The sequence below is a fragment of the Peromyscus californicus genome, unplaced genomic scaffold, assembly GCF_007827085.1.
Source record: "Peromyscus californicus insignis strain IS unplaced genomic scaffold, ASM782708v3 Scaffold_7__1_contigs__length_154581171, whole genome shotgun sequence".
NCBI lineage: Eukaryota > Metazoa > Chordata > Mammalia > Rodentia > Cricetidae > Peromyscus > Peromyscus californicus.
This window is the reverse complement of record NW_026294595.1, coordinates 87,127,823-87,147,647: the sequence shown is the minus strand read 5'-3', so window position 1 is coordinate 87,147,647 and position 19,825 is coordinate 87,127,823. Positions and strand designations below refer to the sequence as shown.

The following is a 19,825-nucleotide window of genomic DNA, read 5'->3' as shown; positions in this document are numbered from 1 at the left end:
GTCAGATGTCCAGCCTCCAACCCTTCAGATCTGGTCCTGTCCTCTCTGCCCACTTCTATTCTTCCCCAAATATATGTTATGTTCATATCATCTAAAATATCTTTTATTGTTCACGAATTGTTAACTCCACTTAATCCCCACCATTGGATATCCCTAATATATTTAGAGACAGTAATAATGATGTTAAGTACCAGTGTTTCGTTTGCTTTATTCTAAAGAAGCATGGGCCAATGCTTTACTTTCACACCTTGACCCACCCCGGACAGCTATTCTGTACTCAGTCTCATGGCACTTTCAAGTACCTTCATTGTAGCATTTATTGCATTGTATCATACAATAACAATAAAATTTTATCACAAAATAAAAATGTAAAGAACTGGCTTATGAGCTCCCTGAAGGCAAGGACAGAGTCTTACTTTTTATTCAGTTTTCAGTATGAATCCAAACATTAGTCAAATGCATTTTTTAGTATATAATTGTGATATTTTTATTATGGTATAGGTGGCATGTTTATGTCTTGATGATATAGTCTACTTTTATACATGCCATGACTCAACCTTAAAATAAGAAAAGATTTAACCTGAGCCAGCTGTTGATACGTTTGACGGTTGAGGGATGTTTCTGTACCACCTAACTTTCTCTGCTCTGGGGCATCCATGGTTAGTGTTTTCTCCGATTCCCTTTTCAGCAACACTGAAGGAACTAGTCTCTCAGACAATGATCCGCTGGGCCCAAGAGAACCAAATCCAGGACGCAGAGTTGGTGAGGATTATGTTCAACCTCCTACGGAGACAGTATGACAGCATTGGGGAGTTGCTACAGGCTCTGCGGAAGACCTACACCATCAGCCAGGCCTCCGTGAGCGACACCATCAACCTGCTGGCTGCCCTGGGCCAGATCCGGTCCCTTCTTAGTGTCAGGATGGGCAAGGAAGAGGAGCTTCTCATGATCAACGGGCTAGGGTAAGGTCACTCACAGCAAGTGCAGTTCTCTAGAGAGAATTCTCTCTCTCCTTGTGGTGGGACATCCTTGTCACATGAGCTACCTCTGTAACATGAGACACCAGACCGCCTGTTGTGCAAGGCAGAAAGGGCATTACCAAAAGAAATGAACGGAATTCTTAGGGACTCTTGTGAAAATAGCCATGGAAACACATCTGGAGGAGAGGGCAGCCTATTTAACCTGAGAGAAAAATGATTTGAGCACTGCAGCCTCTGGCTGAGCATCTTCTGGGGCTTCTGAGATATTCTCAGCTGGCCCTTTTCTCCCCAGTTCTAAACTGTAGAGTGATTTTGTTAGTTCTGTGAGATCCCTTAACTTACAACTCATGGATCTGCCTCACAAACCATGTAGACAAGACAATTCCTGGCAATTTTGGTGCCAGGGGCATTTCCTTTCAGTACAGAACATAGAGGAGAAAACAAGAGCCAGAAAGGTTCACTGGCCAACCCACAGTGTTACCTGATTAAAATCAAAAGCAACATTCCTCCCCTCCCCATCCTTGGGGCTGGCAAACTGCAGAGCCTCACTAAGGAACAGGAAAGTGGTTTGCATGATTATCAGGAAAGAAAGGGTGTGTGCAGGCATGATTCCCCAAATTCATTTGCAAAGAGGAATATTATAATAGAAATGAAGAGACTTTTATGGGAGGGAAATAAGCTGCAGAAATAGCCCCTCCCTCTCCACCCAACTTAGAGAATTGTTTTATCTCCAGATTTTCATTTGTCTAAGCTTCATTGTGTGAGTTTGTGTTAAGTAGCTTAAAGGTGTGATGGTTGTTACGTGTTCATACCATTGCTTTTGAAGACTGGTCTCCACAAACTTCATGGTATCAAACACAAAATTCTTATAAGAAAGATAAGCAGTCCTATCATTAAGAAACTGAATACAAAGAAGCACAGCTATCAGCAGAGAAAAGAAGTTCTTGGGTACACAGAGAAAGAAAAATCCAGTGGTATGAGTGGTCTTAGAATTTATTATAAGAAAAAAAGGATGAAGGGGGAATTGTTTAAATATCATTAGAAATAAACATTGTAAAGAGAAAAATCAAACACTTAGAATTATTTGGTGCTCCTTGGTTATGTCAGCCGAAAACACTCCATATGTATTTCACGACCTAGTACCCTCTTATTATTTTTCTCAGCCTATCATTTTTATATTATTCGACCTAAATCGTGTTTGTGTGGATTTTCATAGCAGAAGAGCAGCAGGTGCTGAACTCTGCCTCTCGTTTTTCTGTTAGGGACATAATGAACAACAAGGTGTTTTACCAGCACCCCAACCTTATGAGGGTCCTCGGCATGCACGAGACAGTGATGGAGGTGATGGTGAACGTGCTGGGTGCAGAGAAATCACAGGTAATGCTATACTGAGCCAGAACTTGACTCTCAGGGCAGGACTACTTGCTCAGGTATCTATTGCCTCAGTTTTCCCCTGGGAAGAGGAAAAGATTTTTACAGCTCCAAGAGGATGCAAGAAGGGGACCGTTGCTGCTAGCATAGGGTACAACCGGGAATTGATACCAGTTTTCCTGAAATCTTACTTAAATTGAATGGCTTCTTTTAGATGTTTTTGCATGTATGTATATGTGTAGTGTACATACATATATGTGAGCATGCTCACATGCATGTGGATGTACGTGTGTAGATGTGCATGCACAATTATGCACATACATATGGAAGCCTGAAGTTGGCATAAATTGTCTTCCTAGACTGCTCCCCACTTTACCAACTGAGACAGGGTCTTTCACTGAACCCAGACATCATGAATTCAGATAGTCTACCTAAACAGTTTGTTCTGGGGATTCTTGTCTCTGCCCCCTGAATGTTGGGATTATAGATGAGCCTATTCCCACCTTGCTTATGAGGGTGATGAAGATCAGAACTTCAGTCCTCACACTAGCGCAGGAAGCATTTTATCCATGACTGATCTAGACTGCATGACTTCTGGAGGCAAAATATGGAATGTGGTTTCAAACGTTGCTGATTCTAGGGTGCCACCATCCCAGGAATAAGTGGTGTTCTTTTTTTATTCTGTTGCTGTGATAAAAATACTGACCAAAAGCAATTTAGGGTAGAAAAGGGTTTATTTGGCTTATACTTCGGGGTCACAATCCATCATCTTGGAAAAGTTAAATTTCTTCACGGAACCCTAAGCACATCTGTATGCCTCAGTGACAACAGATTTCAGAACTGTTTCTTAGAGCTCCTCCCATGATTCTAAAGGGGGAAATTGTGATCTTTCTAGGAATCTGACATTGTTTTTTGAGCATTGTTAAGATCCCAATAAGCTAGAGCTTGCCATAGAGATGCTAATTGCTTCGGTAATTGGGAAGGCTATCAAATCAAGTGATGAAGGATTGTACCTCCATAATAGCTTACATGTATCTGGTGTCAAGTGCCTTAGACACCTGTAGAAGAGCAGTGATTGGGGCCACATACTTGGGACATGTTCACAGAAACAGGGCATGGTACCTTTCAGACTTTCTTAACTATGGGGACCATCCTTGGCCCAGAGGACCCAAGTTTTAATGGACTAATGGGCATTGTTTTTCTATGATCCCCCAACTCTGTTTCTGATATTACCCTTTAATGCTCTACTCACTCCAACTGGAAACAATGGTCGTGTAGTCATGCACTTTCGTCGGACATGTAGGGAAGCAGGTTATAATTGATAGACGTTTCCCTTGGAAGGAAAGATCTTGAGGACTGTAGCTAATTGCCAAGATTTTTGGAAGCCTCATTCTTAGGCATTCTGTCCCTCTTACAAATGTCTTAGGGAGAAGAGGTGTAAGGAAAAAGTTCACGTTCCAAACAGTTCGTAGCTTGTGGGACTTCAACCTGAAACTCCTTTAAGCTTCCACTGTTCACGAAGGCCTCATGATAGATTCTTCTCTCTAATACTTCCTGCTTCTGCCCACAGATCGCCTTCCCCAAAATGGTGGCTAGCTGCTGTCGCTTCCTTTGCTATTTCTGTCGAATTAGCCGGCAAAACCAGAAGGCCATGTTTGAGCATCTAAGTTACCTGCTGGAGAACAGCAGTGTGGGCCTAGGTAGGTGTGGCACACCTTATAACTTCCACCTTTGGGCCCAGGCAGTCAGTCCATTCTTCCTCCTGACTACTGAAGAGAAACAGGGAAAGGATCAACATGTATGCCACGATAATGTAAGTGCAAAACAAGAGCCAGCCTGTCCCCCAAAAGCAAAGGCATGAAAACATGTCCGTGGCCTCCACTTTCTCCATAGCTGTTGCTACCGACTCCCTTTGGTGACTGAGTCACTCTCCTCTCTCGGGTCCAGTGGCCTGGAGTTTATGAAATGCTGCCTGGAGTGGAGGATGTGCTCTCAGGACAAATCCTCTCCCAGCCCACTCAGCTAATCAGTGAGCAGAGCTCTTAAGACCAAGGTCATGGATCCAATCCTTTCTTGGCAAGCTGGCTGCAGAACTCATTCCTGGCCCACCAGCCAACCAGCAAATTCTGCCCTTCGCTGCAGAGCGGCAGCAGAGCCAAGAGCAGCTAGGGATAAACAACAGGATAATGGGAGTGGATAAACAGCAGTTCGGCACCACTGTGAGAAGAGCGACTCACGTTGTTTCTCCTGGCTCACCATGCTGGACAGAAGCCAAAGGATGAGACATAAACAGACACATACACTGAAAATGTGAAATCTCACTTCTCTTTTGTTTATCAAATGCAACCTCAGGCGATCACCTTTTTTTTTTTTTATGTCACTTCAAGTTTTTCCTAATTGTAATCTAGGAGCCAAACACACCAAAATCAAGTATCACAAACAACATTGGTACACTAATGTAACTGTATGAACTTGTGTTGTTTGAGACTATTTTTAAACTCCAAGTGGTCGCCCCCAAATTTTCCAAGTCCTTTGGGCCGAGGCCATCAAGAAGCCCCTGAGTCTTCAAGTGATCACGAAATGCCAAGAAGTTTTGTGTCACGAAGGTACTTGAAACTGTGTAGTCCCAACCCATTCCGTAGCGTGATTTTGTTATAATTAGTATTCTCAGTAGTAATGAATGTGAGAAAGGAGAACAGGACTCCTTTAAAGTCGGGCTGGCGGCCCTCTCCGAGAATTGCGTCGTGGGCCAGGTTTCAGTGTATTTGCTGCCCTCTCCTGTCCACATATGTGCACTGCACCCTTAAATCCGAGCTGGGTGGCCTTAAGCTTCTTTTTGCTCCATCCTCAGCCTCCCCATCGATGAGGGGGTCCACCCCGCTGGATGTGGCTGCCTCCTCTGTGATGGACAACAACGAGTTAGCGCTGGGCTTAGAAGAACCGGATCTTGAGAAGGTAACTGGGGAGACAACATGTTATTTTTCTCCTAACTCTGTTACAGCCACACAGAGGAAAAACAAGCCATCACCTAGGTTTCCATTCAGACCCATTTCACAGTGAAAATGTGGTATAATATGAGTGGCTGGCACCACCTGGTTAGGCCCCAAGGATCACGTATGAGCGAAAAAAATCAGCGTCTTAGACGTGAGAGTGTGGCATTTGTTTTCTTCAGAGGTGGAGGCCCCATGACACTGTTCTATATGGAATATCACTGGATCCCTGTGGTTCCTAAAGAAAAGTTCTGTGTGATCTAATTCATGAGTCCACATATGAAAGAGATCTAACAGGAGGTTGTAAAAATCGTCGTGCTGGCCACGTGCACACTGCTGCCCCCTACTGGGATGGTGAATACCAGGCCGATCTGCCCACGGTTGATAAAGTTGCAGTGCTCTGTGACTTAAAATAACCACTTTAGAAAGTGCTCCATGCTTGATACCGAGTTTTCTGTACTCAACTTCCCGAGCGGGGCTGCATTAAGAATTAATCATTAGGATGTTCAACGTTTATAGCAAAGAAAATGACCAGAGTGGGCCAGGGTGGGACTTTGGTAAGTATTCAATTGGAAGTTTTTCCACCATGCCACTCATGGAACTATTTGCTTGACTGGATAGCTGATGAGATTCACAATCTGCGTTCTAAGTGTGAAGAAGAAAAAAAGAGGTGGGCAAGGAGTGGGAAAAGTCAAAGGCCACCCGCACTCTACAGTGAGTGGGTTTGAGAGCATGAGGGAAAAGAGCTGTCACTTAGGAAAGGGACAGCTGAGGGATGAGCAGAAGCTAGTCAGCTGCACTGCTGGGGAAATTTGCCAGGACTGTTTAAGGCTCAGCCAGGAAAGCCCACGTCTAGGACAGTCAGAAAGCCAAGCATGGAAGAAGCATTGAGAGCATGGGGAGGAAGGTGATGGGAGTGGTCAGAAATTGGACTTTATTAATAATAGAAGTTCATGCTCGTACGAGATCTGTCTAGCAGACCACACTCCGAGTGCTGCCCACAAGTTAACTCATGTGACCCTCAGAACACGTCATTTTTATTATTGTTGTTGCTCAGAAGTTATGAGCAAGGAAATGGAGGTGTAAGGAGTAGACCTTGTCCTCAGTGCCACAAGGTAAGTGGATCAGAATTTGGCTCAAGAGCTGATGCTCATTCCAATTATATTACAGTACCTCACTGGAGAACCATGAGTAACAGAAACCACAAAGGCCCCCAGCAGGGGAGCAACACAATATGTTGTGTGGTTTAGAAGGTTGCATAAGGAAATTGACTGGAATAGCTCTTACAAGAGCTGGGGCAAGAAGAGTTGCTAAGAGTTATCTTCAGTAATCCAAGCATGAGTGGGTGCTGACTTCAGTTAATATTGACACAAGCAGATGTGAGAAGTGTTTGAATCCAGAAGACCTGGGGAAGACAAATAGCAACCATTAATCAAATATTGCTTTGGTTCACTTGCAGACATGCCCAACCTACACCCTAAAGGTCACATGCAGCCAAGGAGGGGTGTGGATGCAGTCCAACACGACACTTGAGAAACTTACAATATGATGAAATTTTGTTTTTGCATGTTTGTAACTCAATTGCATAGCTCTTGAGCATATACTTTACAAATAACAATGTCATATTCTGGTGTAAAATTGTTAAGACACTCCTGTAAGTTCGGGAGGTGGCACAGAGGTGTCCTGAGGTTCCCAGATGGAAATGTCAACTGGGGAGCTGACTGCATACTTAAAGCTCAGGAGGGTTTTCTCAGCTGCAGACAGATCATGGAGGGAGACTGAAACCCTCTGGGTAGGTGAGATTCTTGCAAGGATGGGTCAGAGCCCTGAAGACCACTACCACCCAGGGAGTCACAGAAAAAAAAATCAACAACTAAACAACAGGAAGAACAGCCAAAGAGGGATGAGGAGACCCTAGGAAATATATCTGTGAGGCTGAGGTAAAAATTATTTTTAAATACATTTTCCTTTGTTCCTTCCAAATAGTATAAGAAGGCTCAAAGAACTTGGGTTGAGAAGGCAGACAAGGGGGAAGTAGTATGGTATGATTAAGTTATCTTGACGGTGATGCCCCATCTATCTGAAGTGCCACACAGACAGGTAGACGATGTCACAATGTCACCAGTTCTGAAGACCCTGTTGGCACAGCCAGGGCAGAGAATAGTCGGCCCAAGCTGCAGAACCATGTCCAGTCTGTTAAGATGAGATGATAATTACCCACTAATAATCTCCTGAAGTTCTGTGTTAGGACGCTGTTTCAGATGTATTTAACCAATAATAAAGGAGGGTCCATCATGAAGCAGGCAGACTACATGCCTGTCTGTGTCACTTGTTTCTGACTGGGCACACTTACTTTGTGGTGTAAGGGTATATTCATCTTCTGGGGCCTCTAGAACACGTGTCCACAGATGGGGTGACTTAAATATCAGAAGTGAAATGTCTCAGTTCTCCAGTCTGGGAAGCCAAGGCCAAGGGCTGTCAGCTTTCAGTTCCCCTGAGGCCCCTTTCCTGGTTTACAGATGGCTACCTCCTTGCTGGGTCCCACAGGAACTGTCTTCTGCAGAAGCATCCCTGTTGTATCTTTGCACAGCTGTGTTTCTCCCTTTGATAAGGACACCACCCTAGAAGACCCCTTTCTCCTTAGTGTCTTCTTCACAGGCCTTTCCTCCACCTTATCACAGTGACATTCTGATATGCTGGAGCTTAGAGTTTCAGTGTATAAATTCAGGATGAAACAATTAGCAGAGGATGTCTTTGAGCTATTCATTTCATTTAGTTCTTTGGGGTCTTTTGCAACATCCAGGAGATATTTTTAAGTGATAATATTTTAGGAAAGGACAAAATATAAGTAAAATTTTAATCACTTTGTCAAATCAGTAGGCATTGCTGTTGAATCTAATTAAATCCCTAATATATCACTAAGGTAAAAGCCAAGTCAGGAAAAGGATCTTTATTTTAATGAATTTTCTTTGTTACCATATAAAGAAATGTGTTTCATTTTGCGTGTGTGTTTGTGTGTGATTGTATTGGTTCTTTTTTGTCCCCCCTCTTGCTGGTCTCCTTCCCCCTCCCACATAGATACCCATCCTGCTTCCATGACATGTATAGTCCATTACCTTCTCCTCTGGTCCCCTCTTCTTCCATCTCTGCTCTCTCCCTTCCCTCACATAGGCCTCTTTATACCTGTGTGCCTTACAAATGCACATATACACACCACACACACACACACACACACACACACACACACACACACACACACCACACACATACACATGCCATATATCACATACACAAACGTACACACCACCGCCACCACACACACATACACACACACCCCAACCACATCACATACCACACACAGACCACATCACACACACACACACACACACACACACACACACACACACACCCCTCTGTTATGAGAGTTAGCAAAATTTTCTTATTCTCCACATATACACAAAATACCAAAGTCAAAAACAGAGTAGCAATTCAATCTTAAGTAGCGGTTGGTTTGCTGGTATTTGTCCTTGATTTCTGGTGAAAGTGGGTAAAATCTGAGTCTTGTGAGCTCACAGCCTGAGATTCACGATCTGTGTCTGGCAGTCTAGAAGCAAAGAGACCACTGCCAATCTAATTTTTGTCTTGCCTCTTTTTGGCAGTCCCAACCTTAGCATCTTGGCCTTTGACGTTAAATGGCTGTTGTTGATTAAGCGCTTGAGTAGGACCCCTGATTACCAAGTGCCACTCAAAGACCATGTATCACCATGGTCAAGGAAACACGGCCAGCCTTGGTGCCACAAGGGGCTCTCTCGTGTCTCTGTACCTTTCCAAATGCTTATATGCTTACAAATAAACTATTCGGCCTAAAAATAAATAAATAATAAAAAGCTTAAAACGCAAGACCTCATGTAGAACTAGGCTACCTTCACGCTGTCTGTGTACCTTGAATTCCTGATCCTTCTGCCTCCCACTCCAGAGTGCTGAGATTGTAGGCATGTGCCACCACACCAGCTTACACACTTGTCAACTTCTTCTTTCTGGAGTTGGAGAAACCTGGAACCTGATCATAATCTTTTTGATTACTTGCAAGCAAATGTGGACTGGAAGTTCTGGTTCCAAATCTACTAAATTAAATACCCCCAAAGAAGTTGGGGGAGAGGAGTCTTACTGCACTTGGACCCTTGATCCTGTTTCTAGAGCAAAAGGGCCCAAATAAGAAAAAGTATATAATTATTTGGCAGGGGAAGGTTAAAAATATCCAGGCTCTCTCTAGCTTCTAGAAAGAAGGAACGTCCAGTTCCTAGAAATGCAGCTCTCATGGCTGTCTTAAGAGGCATTTTAGCATATCTCTTGGCCTTAAATGCATGGGGGTTTTCTATTTTTATTGTGATAAAATGCACAAAATTTACTCTCCTCACCATTTTCAAGTGTACAGCTCAGAGTCACTGAAGCTTTTGATGATATTTCATGATCAGTACCACGTTCATCTCCATAGCTCCTTCCATCTCATCAGGCAAAACTCTGCCCATTTAACAGTAATCCCTATTCCTTCCTCCCTGCAGGCCCTGGCAACTGCCATTTTTCTTTTTGCCGATATGGTTTTGACTGCTCTTGCTATCTCATATGTGTTAAAGCCACACAGTACTTGCTTTGCATGGCTGACTTATTTCACTTAATGTATCCTCAAGGATCACCCAATATGTGGACCTAGCCTATGAGAAGTCCCTTCCTCTTTAAGGCTGATTATAGTGTATTATCTGCATATGCCATATTTTTCTTACCCAATTATCCTTTGAGAGATACTTAGGTTGCTTCTATATTTTTAGTAGTTAGGAACAATGTTGCTCAGAATTTGGATTGTAATTCTTTCAAGACCTTATTTGTAAGTTTTGTGTATAGAGCCAGGAATGAAATTTCTGGATCATATGGTAATCCTATTTGTTTTATTATTTTTAAAAAAAAAAAACAACTATCCTGTTTTCCATGGTGGCTAGTTTCCATTCTTTTCACCAGGGCTTACTCAAGAGGATCCAAGTTTTCTTTATTGAAACTTATTTTCTTTTTATTTTCTGTTTATTTGCATTTTTTAATGCAGCAGCCATCCTACTGGGTGTACATGGACATTCACTTTTGTACTGTTCTTGGCAGGTGGTAACCTACTTGGCGGGTTGTGGCCTTCAGAGCTGCCCCATGCTTCTGGCCAAAGGATACCCTGATGTTGGCTGGAACCCCATTGAAGGGGAACGTTACCTGTCCTTCCTGAGGTTCGCCGTCTTCGTGAACAGTGAGTCCCATGTGCTCCATGCTCAGCATAGAATAATGATTAATTATGGCCTTATACACAAAAAGGGTATCATTTCACTGCTTTTTGTCAGTCAATATAAAAGACTATAAAGATGGTTGGCAACTGGCAAGAGAACTCCCAAGGCCTGGTGGTGGTGGCTCACACCTTTAATCCCAGCACTCAGGAGGCAGGTGGATCGCTGTGAGTTTGAGGCCAGCCTGGTCTACAGAGACCCAGGACAGTCTCCAAAGCTACACAGAGAAACCCTGTCTCAAGAACAAACAAACAAACAAAAAACCACCTCCCAAGAAGAAACAGGCCAGACAAGCATCAGGAGAATCTAGTGACAGATACAGCAAGAAACTCGCTGCATGAGCTTGGACTTGCCTTCTCTCTGTACCTCCTCTTCTATCACCTCATCTGTTATACAGAGTTAATAAGTATGCACCTCCAGGACTCTCTGGTCTATGAGTGGGTGAGAGGATGAATGGATGCATGAGTGGATCAAAAGTACAAAAATAAGTGAATAGCTATTAAAGGTAGTTCAATTCCCAACAGGTAATTTCTTTAACAACCTTGAATGTTATTACTCTCAGTACAAGTCATCTTCTATTCGTAATGAATTACCCTTCTATCAAAACCCTTTCATCACACCAGGGTAATGAATGAACATTGTATAAGACAAGTGGACTACTTTCTTGAAAAGTACATTGTCAACCAATATATTTTTGTTACAGCACTAATTCACTGGTATTTGCACTACAGTTACATTTCTCTGCTCTAGCAACTAGATCCACGCTTCTCCACCAAAGCCTCTTCTTGGCCTTTCTCAACGATTTTCTTCTCTCAAGACCAGATTTGGTATATCCTCGAACAATCTGTTTTACTTCTTGTCCAAATAATCATATTCCAAATTAACACAAAATTAATTAGTATATCAGGAGAGAAGAAAGATGGAGAAAGAAAGGGGAGAGAGAGGAAGGGGAATGGGGAAAGGAAAATTTTAAGAATTCAAAGTCTGAGGCTGGAGAGATGGCACTGGCTGCTCTTTCAGAGAACTGGGATTTGCTTCTCAACACCCACATGGCAGCTCCACTCCTGAGGTATTCAACCTCCTCTTCTGGCGTGTGTGGACACCAGATGTGTGTGCAGTACAGAGACATACATGCAGACTAAATATCTATGCACATAAAATAAGTAACTAATTGTTCTAAAATGTCAAGGACTGGAGAGACTCCTCAGCCATAAAGAGTGCATACTGTTCTTGCAGGGGACTATAGGTTCAGTTCCCATCACCCACATCAGGCAGCTCATGACCACCTATAACTCTAGCTCCAGGGGATTTGACACCCTCTTGCAGCCCCCAAGGGTATCCACACACATAACTGTACACACATGTAGATTCTCTCTCTCTCTCTCTCTCTCTCTCTCTCTCTCTCTCTCTCTCTCTCTCTCTCTCTCTCTCTCTCACACACACACACACACACACACACACACACACACACACACGAGTAAAAAGAAAAGAAAAATCTTTTTAAATTTATTTTTATGTACATAGATTGCATGACAGATGAACTGGATGCAAATAGGTTGAATTTTTCATCTTATCCTCCTTCATAGCCAAGATCAAGAATTTTATAAATCCTTCAGTATAACTGTCAGTTTGAAAGTATCCACTGGCTATGATCCTATGAGGATTACATGAATTCCAACACTTAACTTTTGCTGATTAGGTACAAACATAATGAACTAAACTCTGGACCAAAACGTGTGGTCTGTCCCTCTTACCTTCGTGCTGTTTATATCTTTTTAGCAATATCTCTTTAGTACATTTTCATAATGCAACAAGTTCTAGTAAGTTGGATACACTTATGAGCTTTAATATTTATGATATCTCTAGAAGACAAGTATTGTATTTGTTTTAGACAAAGTACACCAGCTTCTGCTTTAAAAGAATTTATTTTCTTTTAAAGAAGAGTATATATACACAGAGGTCACTATTTTAAAAAATAAATAAATGGGGTAAGGCAAGGAGGGAGCACTCAAGAACTTTGAGAGGATAAACTTGTCCCTTTGAGATAATCAGAGAAGATGCTATAAAGGAGGCCATGTTAGAGATGAACCTAAAGTGTCAGGTTTCTAGAAACAGATGCAGGAGAGGTTATCCAATCAGAGAGCAGCATGTACATGGCCTCGAGGCTAAAGCACACTGTTCTCAGTAAACAGTGATCTGTCAATCCAGAGGGTGGCTTTGTGAATGAAGCAGTAGATGAGGTTTGAAAGGTAGGTGGATGGTTGTAACACGGAAAACATAAATGCCAAGCTGAAATGTTTAGTATCAATCTTCTGTGTAGAGAACTGGGAAACCTTCTTAACAGGAGACAGAGTGACAGGTACTATTGACAAGTTCTGTGCTCAGGTTGGAATGAATTATAATGGTGAAGATGGGGATAGATGGGAGTAAATACATTTGAGGTTTACTATCTAGCAGATAGAGATTACAGAAACGGAATTGCTGGTAGTGGTGGTGGTAATGATAATGATGATGATGGATGGATGGACGGATGTGAGTGTGTTAAAAGCCAAAGTACTAAACTGAAATTCTTCAGTGAGAGATTTGAAGGTAGAGGAGAAAGAAATCAGGATAAAAGAAGAAAATGGCTTAGTGTAGATCACAGTAAATTTATTTTAGGTCAAATAATACTGATTTTACTGTGTGTAATACTCAGAGATGCCCCTAAATTTGACTATTAAGATAAGAGATCAATCAGACAACAGATGGAAATTGCATATATCTGCAGACAACTTGTAGCTGTAATGTTTTAGATGGTCTCAGGGGATTGTACAAAGATAGTTATACGGGAATTTTTTTTCAAGTAATAGTTTTGAATACCTACAAGACAAAGAATGTCTCAGTCATATTTATATGGGAGACTTCAGGATGGAAAATAGAACATCCAGAGTTCAAAATCAGCTCTATCATTCACTGGCTATGTAAATTTAAACAAGTTAATGAAACTTTCCAACCTCCGCCTTTTTAACATATAATGCAGCAAAAATAATAACACATATCTCAGAGTTATTGTAAGGTACAGATGAAATAATCAACAGAAAACTTGATTATCATGGTGTTACAAAATACAGTAAGAACTACAGCTGTGTTAGTTACCATTATTTATCATGTTCTCTACAAGGGCTGGAGCTTTTGAAATTGGGAGACTAATAGATTATTTGAAACTTCAAAGCACTATGTAAATCCTTACTATCTAAAGATAGTTTAAAAGGATACTGTGGCTACTTTCATGTCATCTGTTCAACAAAGAGATCCTCTGATCATTAGTAAAAGAGTAAGGTGATATAAAGAACCATGGTATAGGATATGAATGTTCATGATGTATGATGGTGAATGATGGTGGATAATGATGGATGGTGTTGTAGATGATGAAGCTGTTCACAGTAAGTGATGGTCTTGGTGGATGATGATAGTGAATGATGGGTAGAGGAGTTCTTCATAGGTGAAAGTGAATGATGGAGGAGGAGGATTTTGGAGGATGGAGTATAGCACAAATCTTAAAAGTCTTATTAATAATAACAAACCTGGAGCCAGGTATTGGGGTGAATGCTGGAAGATCAGAGAAGCAGAACAAGCCACAGCCACCTCACCTTACCATTTCCTCAGCTGATCCTGTTTCCTCAAACTGGAAGCCTCTGTGTCCTCATCTGAGTGGCTCTCAGCTGAATTGCTGCTCTAAAGCCTAAAAGCTTAACCAGCTCTAGTTCCTGGTTTTCATGCCTTATATATATTTCTGCTTTCTGGCATCACTTCCTGGGATTAAAGACTCTTGTTACCATGCCTAGCTGTTTCCAGTGTGGCTTTGAACTCACAAAGATCCAGACAGCTCTCTGTCTCTGGAATGCTAGGATTAAAGGCGTGTGTGCCACCATTTTCTGGCCTCTATATCTAGTGGCTGTTCTGTTCTCTGACCCCAGATAAGTTTATTAGGGTGCACAATATTTTTGGGAACACAATATCACCACAATGGAGTGTTCATAGTAGATGGCAGTAAATGATAGCAATAATTATAGATAACATAAGAGGTTCATGTTGGGTGGTGGTGGTACATGATGATGGTGAATGATGGGGGAGTTTAAGGTGGGTGATGGTGAATAGTGATTACTGATGATTTTGAATGATAGGATATTCCTGGTAGCTGACAGTAAGTAATAGTCAAGATGGTAGGTGATAATAGAGGTGTTCAGGTGAGGTGACATTGAGAGATAGTGACAATGGATGATGTTTATTGGGATGATCATGGTGGATCTTAGAGGATTATTATTACAGTATTGACAGGCACATGGGAAATGTCCTGATAGTAGAAGATGATAACACATGATAGCAGATAGTAGGGATATTTATATGAGGTTATATTGATTGATAATAGGGGGTTTTATTGGTGATAATTTTATAATTACAATTTTAATTGATGGTCTCTTTTCCAATCCCATGTCTCTCAGCTGTCACTCACTCATCATCATTCAAAAACTTCAAAGTCAGCACAACACCATACAGGATCCAGGCTCCTTGTGTATTTTCCATCTTTAAGTGTATTTTTCCTTTATATTACTTTACTCTCTCTTTAAAGACTTTACTTAATATTTTTGAACTATTTATTTTTTCTTATGACTGTCTATACCCATTTCTTTTCTTTCTTAAGCACCTTGGCACATTTTTAAACACAACATAACCTGTTTAGAGGGGTTTTTTCCTTCCTTCCTTCTTTCTTCCTTCCTTTCTTCCTTTCTTTCTTTCTTTCTTCCTTTCTTTCTTTCTTTCTTTTTTTTTTAACTGGACCTGCTTTACTGGGCACCTGTAGCATTCTCTGACTGGTAAGCCAAACTTTAAACTTGACATACAGCTTTGTGCTGGCAGCTGGCTCCACCCTGGGTTGAGTCCATGAGAGCCGAGCTGAGCTTTATGCCCCACCAGCCTGGCTGAGAGCTGTGGTCTTTGTGGTGGTTGTTTTTGGTTTTCCGAGACAGAGCTTCTCTGTGTAACAGCTCTGGCTGTCCTGGAACTTGCTTTGTAGACCAGGCTGCCCTCAAACTCACAGAGATCCACCTGCCTCTGCCTACCGAGTGCCGCGTTTAACCAGGAGCTGCATTTAACCACCCCAGCTCTAGAAAGTTGGTGCCTGCATTGTGACAGGAGTTTTTATTTACCTTGTTGTTTCTACTTAACTGCCCACTTCTCGGGTACTCGCTGTGCCGCATAGCCACGCCTCTGTACACTGTGAGCATCTGTTTACTAGGAAGCCCAATCCTTTTTCTTTTTCTTATTCTTTTTTTTCCCCAGCTTTCCCAGGCGCTATGTAGAAATATGTGCTCCATGTTGGACACCAGAAAGATCCAACAAACTCTCAAAACTATCACCAACAATAAAGCACAGTTGTGAAAGGGTAAATGTAAACAATGTCATTATGTATCCAGGAGACACTATAAACTTAGATGATAAGAGATAGTAGGATACAAAGAATGTTTGAGATTGGTTAATGGAGGTTTCCTACCTAGCACTTCTGTTACCCTTTCTTGCTGATTAAAAGATGTGTGTGAGCTCTCCAAATCCCGTGCCACCATACTCATTTTCCCACTGGACCTCTTGGAGTCTCTATGCCTGAGAAAGAGAAGGAAGTTAATCATGACACCCCAAGAATTATATAGAGACATATACAGTGAACTATGACTCTATCTGTGAAAACTCAAAATGAAACAACCCAGAGAGGGGTTTTTTTTTTTTTTTTTTTTTTTTTTTTTTTTTTTTTTTTTTTTTTTTTGGTTTTTCGAGACAGGGTTTCTCTGTGTAGCTTTGCGCCTTTCCTGGGACTCACTTGGTAGCCCAGGCTGGCCTCGAACTCACAGAGATCCGCCTGGCTCTGCCTCCCGAGTGCTGGGATTAAAGGCGTGCGCCACCACCGCCCGGCATCCCAGAGAGGGGTTTTAAAGAGTAAGTGAGTGTGTCCTTTTGCGTGTCTGTGACTCAGACATCTGATATAAACAGCTTATTGGGGGAAAGGTTTATTTCGGCTCATGATTTTATAGAAATCAGTCCACAGTTGCTTGGCCTCATACCCTTGGGCAGAACATTGTGATGGCAAGAAACTGGGATAGAGGAGCTTCTTCAGCTCTGGACAAACAGAAGCAGAGAGAAGTCAAGAAGGAGGCAAGAACAAGGTAGCCCCAGGGAAGACCTCAGTGACCTGCTTTCTTCACCTAGACCTCACCTTCTAAAGTTCTAGAACCAAGCTTCCATGCATGATCACATACAGGACATTTCATGTTTAAAAACTAGGATAAAAGACCTTTGACTCTGCTGCTTCCACATAAAGTGCAGTGTGCAGCAGATGTCCTCTAAGGTCCCTGTTGTGTTTGTTGACAGTGCTATTCATCAGTCATTTCAATAATAAAAATAGCAAATGAAGCTTGAGACCTAAGCTAAAATGGTTTTTAAAACCGTATCTAAAAGCTGTGCCTCACCAACATTCTTCCTACAAGATATTATATGTCTGGCACTCATCACACATTAAATTTCATATTGAATAGATGCTATATATTCTGTCAAAATGCACATCAATTCTGACTCTAGGTTTCCTTCTCATTTTATGCCACATTTTAAAAAGATGTAGATCCCAACTGTAAACATATAATTAACAGTTTAGGATGATTAAATCCTAATCCTCAGGTTTCCACTATGCCAGTGGAAGGACAGTTCACCCTGCAGGGCTTTACTTTGAGATCCACACATATCCTGATGTTTTGTTCTCTTCCCTAAGTCCCAAACTTATACTTTCCCACTTTATATTTCACTAGAGGTCTAAGAAGCATCTTAAATGCCATAAATCTAAAGGTTGCATCAATAATTATAACACCAAACCCACTCTTTCCCCAAGAATCTCCCAGCCCCTCACTTCAATCACCCATTTTTCAGACACACAAACCAGACAGACAGCTGCATTTCCCCTCATCTACATCACCTATCTATCATTGAGTTCTGTTGATTCCATGTCTAAAATGTTTCTGAAGTCCACATGCTTTTATTTTTCTCTTCTCTACTGGCCACATCCTATTCCAGGCTGTTTTCTTCTTCTACCCAGGCTCCTTCATTGCATTGGATCCAAATTCTAGGGCTTTACTGTGCTAGATAGTTTTATGTCAACTTAACACAAGCTAAAGTTATCTGAAAGGAGGACCCAGCCCACTGTGGGTGCTGCCATCCCTGGGCTGCTGATACTGGATTCTAGAAGAGAGCAGGCTGAGGAGCCGATAAAGAGGGAGCTAGTAAGCAGCTCCCCTCCATGGCCTTTGCATCAGCTCCAGGAGCCTCCAGATTTCTGCTCTGTTGGAATTCCTTTCCTGAAATTTCTTCAGTGATGAACAGTAATATCAAAGTGAAAGCCAAATAAACCCTTTCCTCCCCAACTTAATTTTTGGTCATGGTGTTTCGTCATAGCAATAAAAACCCTAACTAAGACTTCTGCTCTCCTATATCTGTCTGTAGACAAATTCATATTTACTGTCATGAGATAATAAGCATTCATTTATTATATATCTACAAGACAGCTGGCAAGTGCTCATGTCAGTCTATGGATCTGATAGAACAGTTCTGTCCCACTGGGCTCATTCTGGGATTCAGGCTCTACTGTCTGGTTTAAAACTTGTCCATTGTTCCCAGATCAGTGGCTAAAAGAGATCAGGCTCAGCAACAGTTTGAATTAATGAGAAAATCAGCTAAGACTCTCTGGCTTGCTCTTGTCCTGTCACAGTAGTTTACAGGCAGATCCCTAACTCCTCCCTCTCAGACCAGAAGCAGTGTCTTCAGTACTTGTGATGATTTGATTTGTACAGGTCTCCTGGCCATATCAAAAGCAGTATTTACTAAGAAAGATGTTTGGGGTCTTGACCCACACCCCTACCTTGTGATACTCTGTAAGCTAAACACAGTATTTCTAGATTCCCTGCTGAACCCCATGTTCTATCTTTCTCCTAGGGGATCTCTCTTTCCTCTGGGACTAATTGAAATATGATAAAATTCACAACTCAGGCTCTTGTAAATGGAAGCTGACAATGGTCTGACAGTACAGTGATAGGCAGAGTTCTCCCTGAAATCATTCAAGTCTCTCCCTTGAATGAAGCTTATTCATTTATTCAAGAACTCTTCCGTAGGTGAGGGTGTAGCTCAGGATAGAACATTTGCCTAACATGTACAGGCCCTGGGTTCAATTCTCAGCACTAGAAAATAAGTAAATAATAACTATTTTTGATTACTTATTCCATGTCAAACATTAGCAAAACCCTGAACATACAGGATTGTATAATTCAGATACAGTACTATCTTTACAAAATGTGCAATTTGGTGAGAAAAGCAGATACAAAGAAGGGTTCAGAGTGTTTGAGTAGACCAGATTTCTGGAGCTCTCATGCTTTAAGTGACTCCTGAAGAATTCCATGGAGTTAAGTCAAGAGTTTATGACAAGAGGATGGAAAGGAGGAAAGCATCCCAGGCAAATAAACTTCACAACAGAACTGTAGTTAGAACACAGAGCAGACGAAAGGTAATAGGTTGAAGAGGAAATCTGTGAAGTTCTATTATTGTCCCTGAAGTCTGACATCCTTACCAGTGTGAAATAGAGTGAATCATTTCTGTTTCCATCCAACTTCTCTGACATGTTGGAAAGAAAGTCACATCATTATCAACACTGAGCTGAGAGCCTTTGAAGGAAGGCACTATGGCCATCCACACTGTTATCAAGCTCATTTCTTATTTTGGAACTCAAGCAAAAATATTGTGGTATGCCCTTGGGCAAAAGCAGTTTACCTCAAAATGTTCTTCCTCCTTTGAAAAATACCCTGAAGATCAACATTTGGCCTCACGAGAGTAGGTTTGGTTGTCAGTCAGACACCCTGAGCTACAGGCTCTCAGGAAGCATTCACATTATTCTGTCCCTACTACTCCATGAAGCCTTTACAAATTCTTCTCCTCAGTCCCCTGTCTAATCAGCCACAGTGGTTGGATTCTGGTTTCTTCCTCTAGCAGAGTACATTTGCATCCCCCACATATGTCCAAATTAAAATAATCAGGGAATGGCTTCCTGGGTCAGTTCTCAGAGTCAACCTAATTAGCCAAGTTCTGAAGATGTGAGATTTGG

The 19,825-nt window shown here is 41.8% G+C and overlaps 1 protein-coding gene across 4 annotated transcripts in view; it reads left to right on the top strand.

The window, feature by feature from the left end:
- Positions 1–19,825, top strand: part of Ryr3 (ryanodine receptor 3) — a 521,392-nt gene that overhangs the window by 364,998 nt on the left and 136,569 nt on the right. For all 4 annotated transcript variants that reach the window (XM_052725780.1, XM_052725779.1, XM_052725782.1 and 1 more), the window contains exons 39-43: positions 689–962; positions 2,243–2,357; positions 3,922–4,051; positions 5,203–5,306; positions 10,490–10,625. In XM_052725780.1, coding sequence (XP_052581740.1) covers positions 689–962; positions 2,243–2,357; positions 3,922–4,051; positions 5,203–5,306; positions 10,490–10,625 — 759 coding nt within the window. The remainder of the gene's footprint in view (positions 1–688; positions 963–2,242; positions 2,358–3,921; positions 4,052–5,202; positions 5,307–10,489; positions 10,626–19,825) is intronic.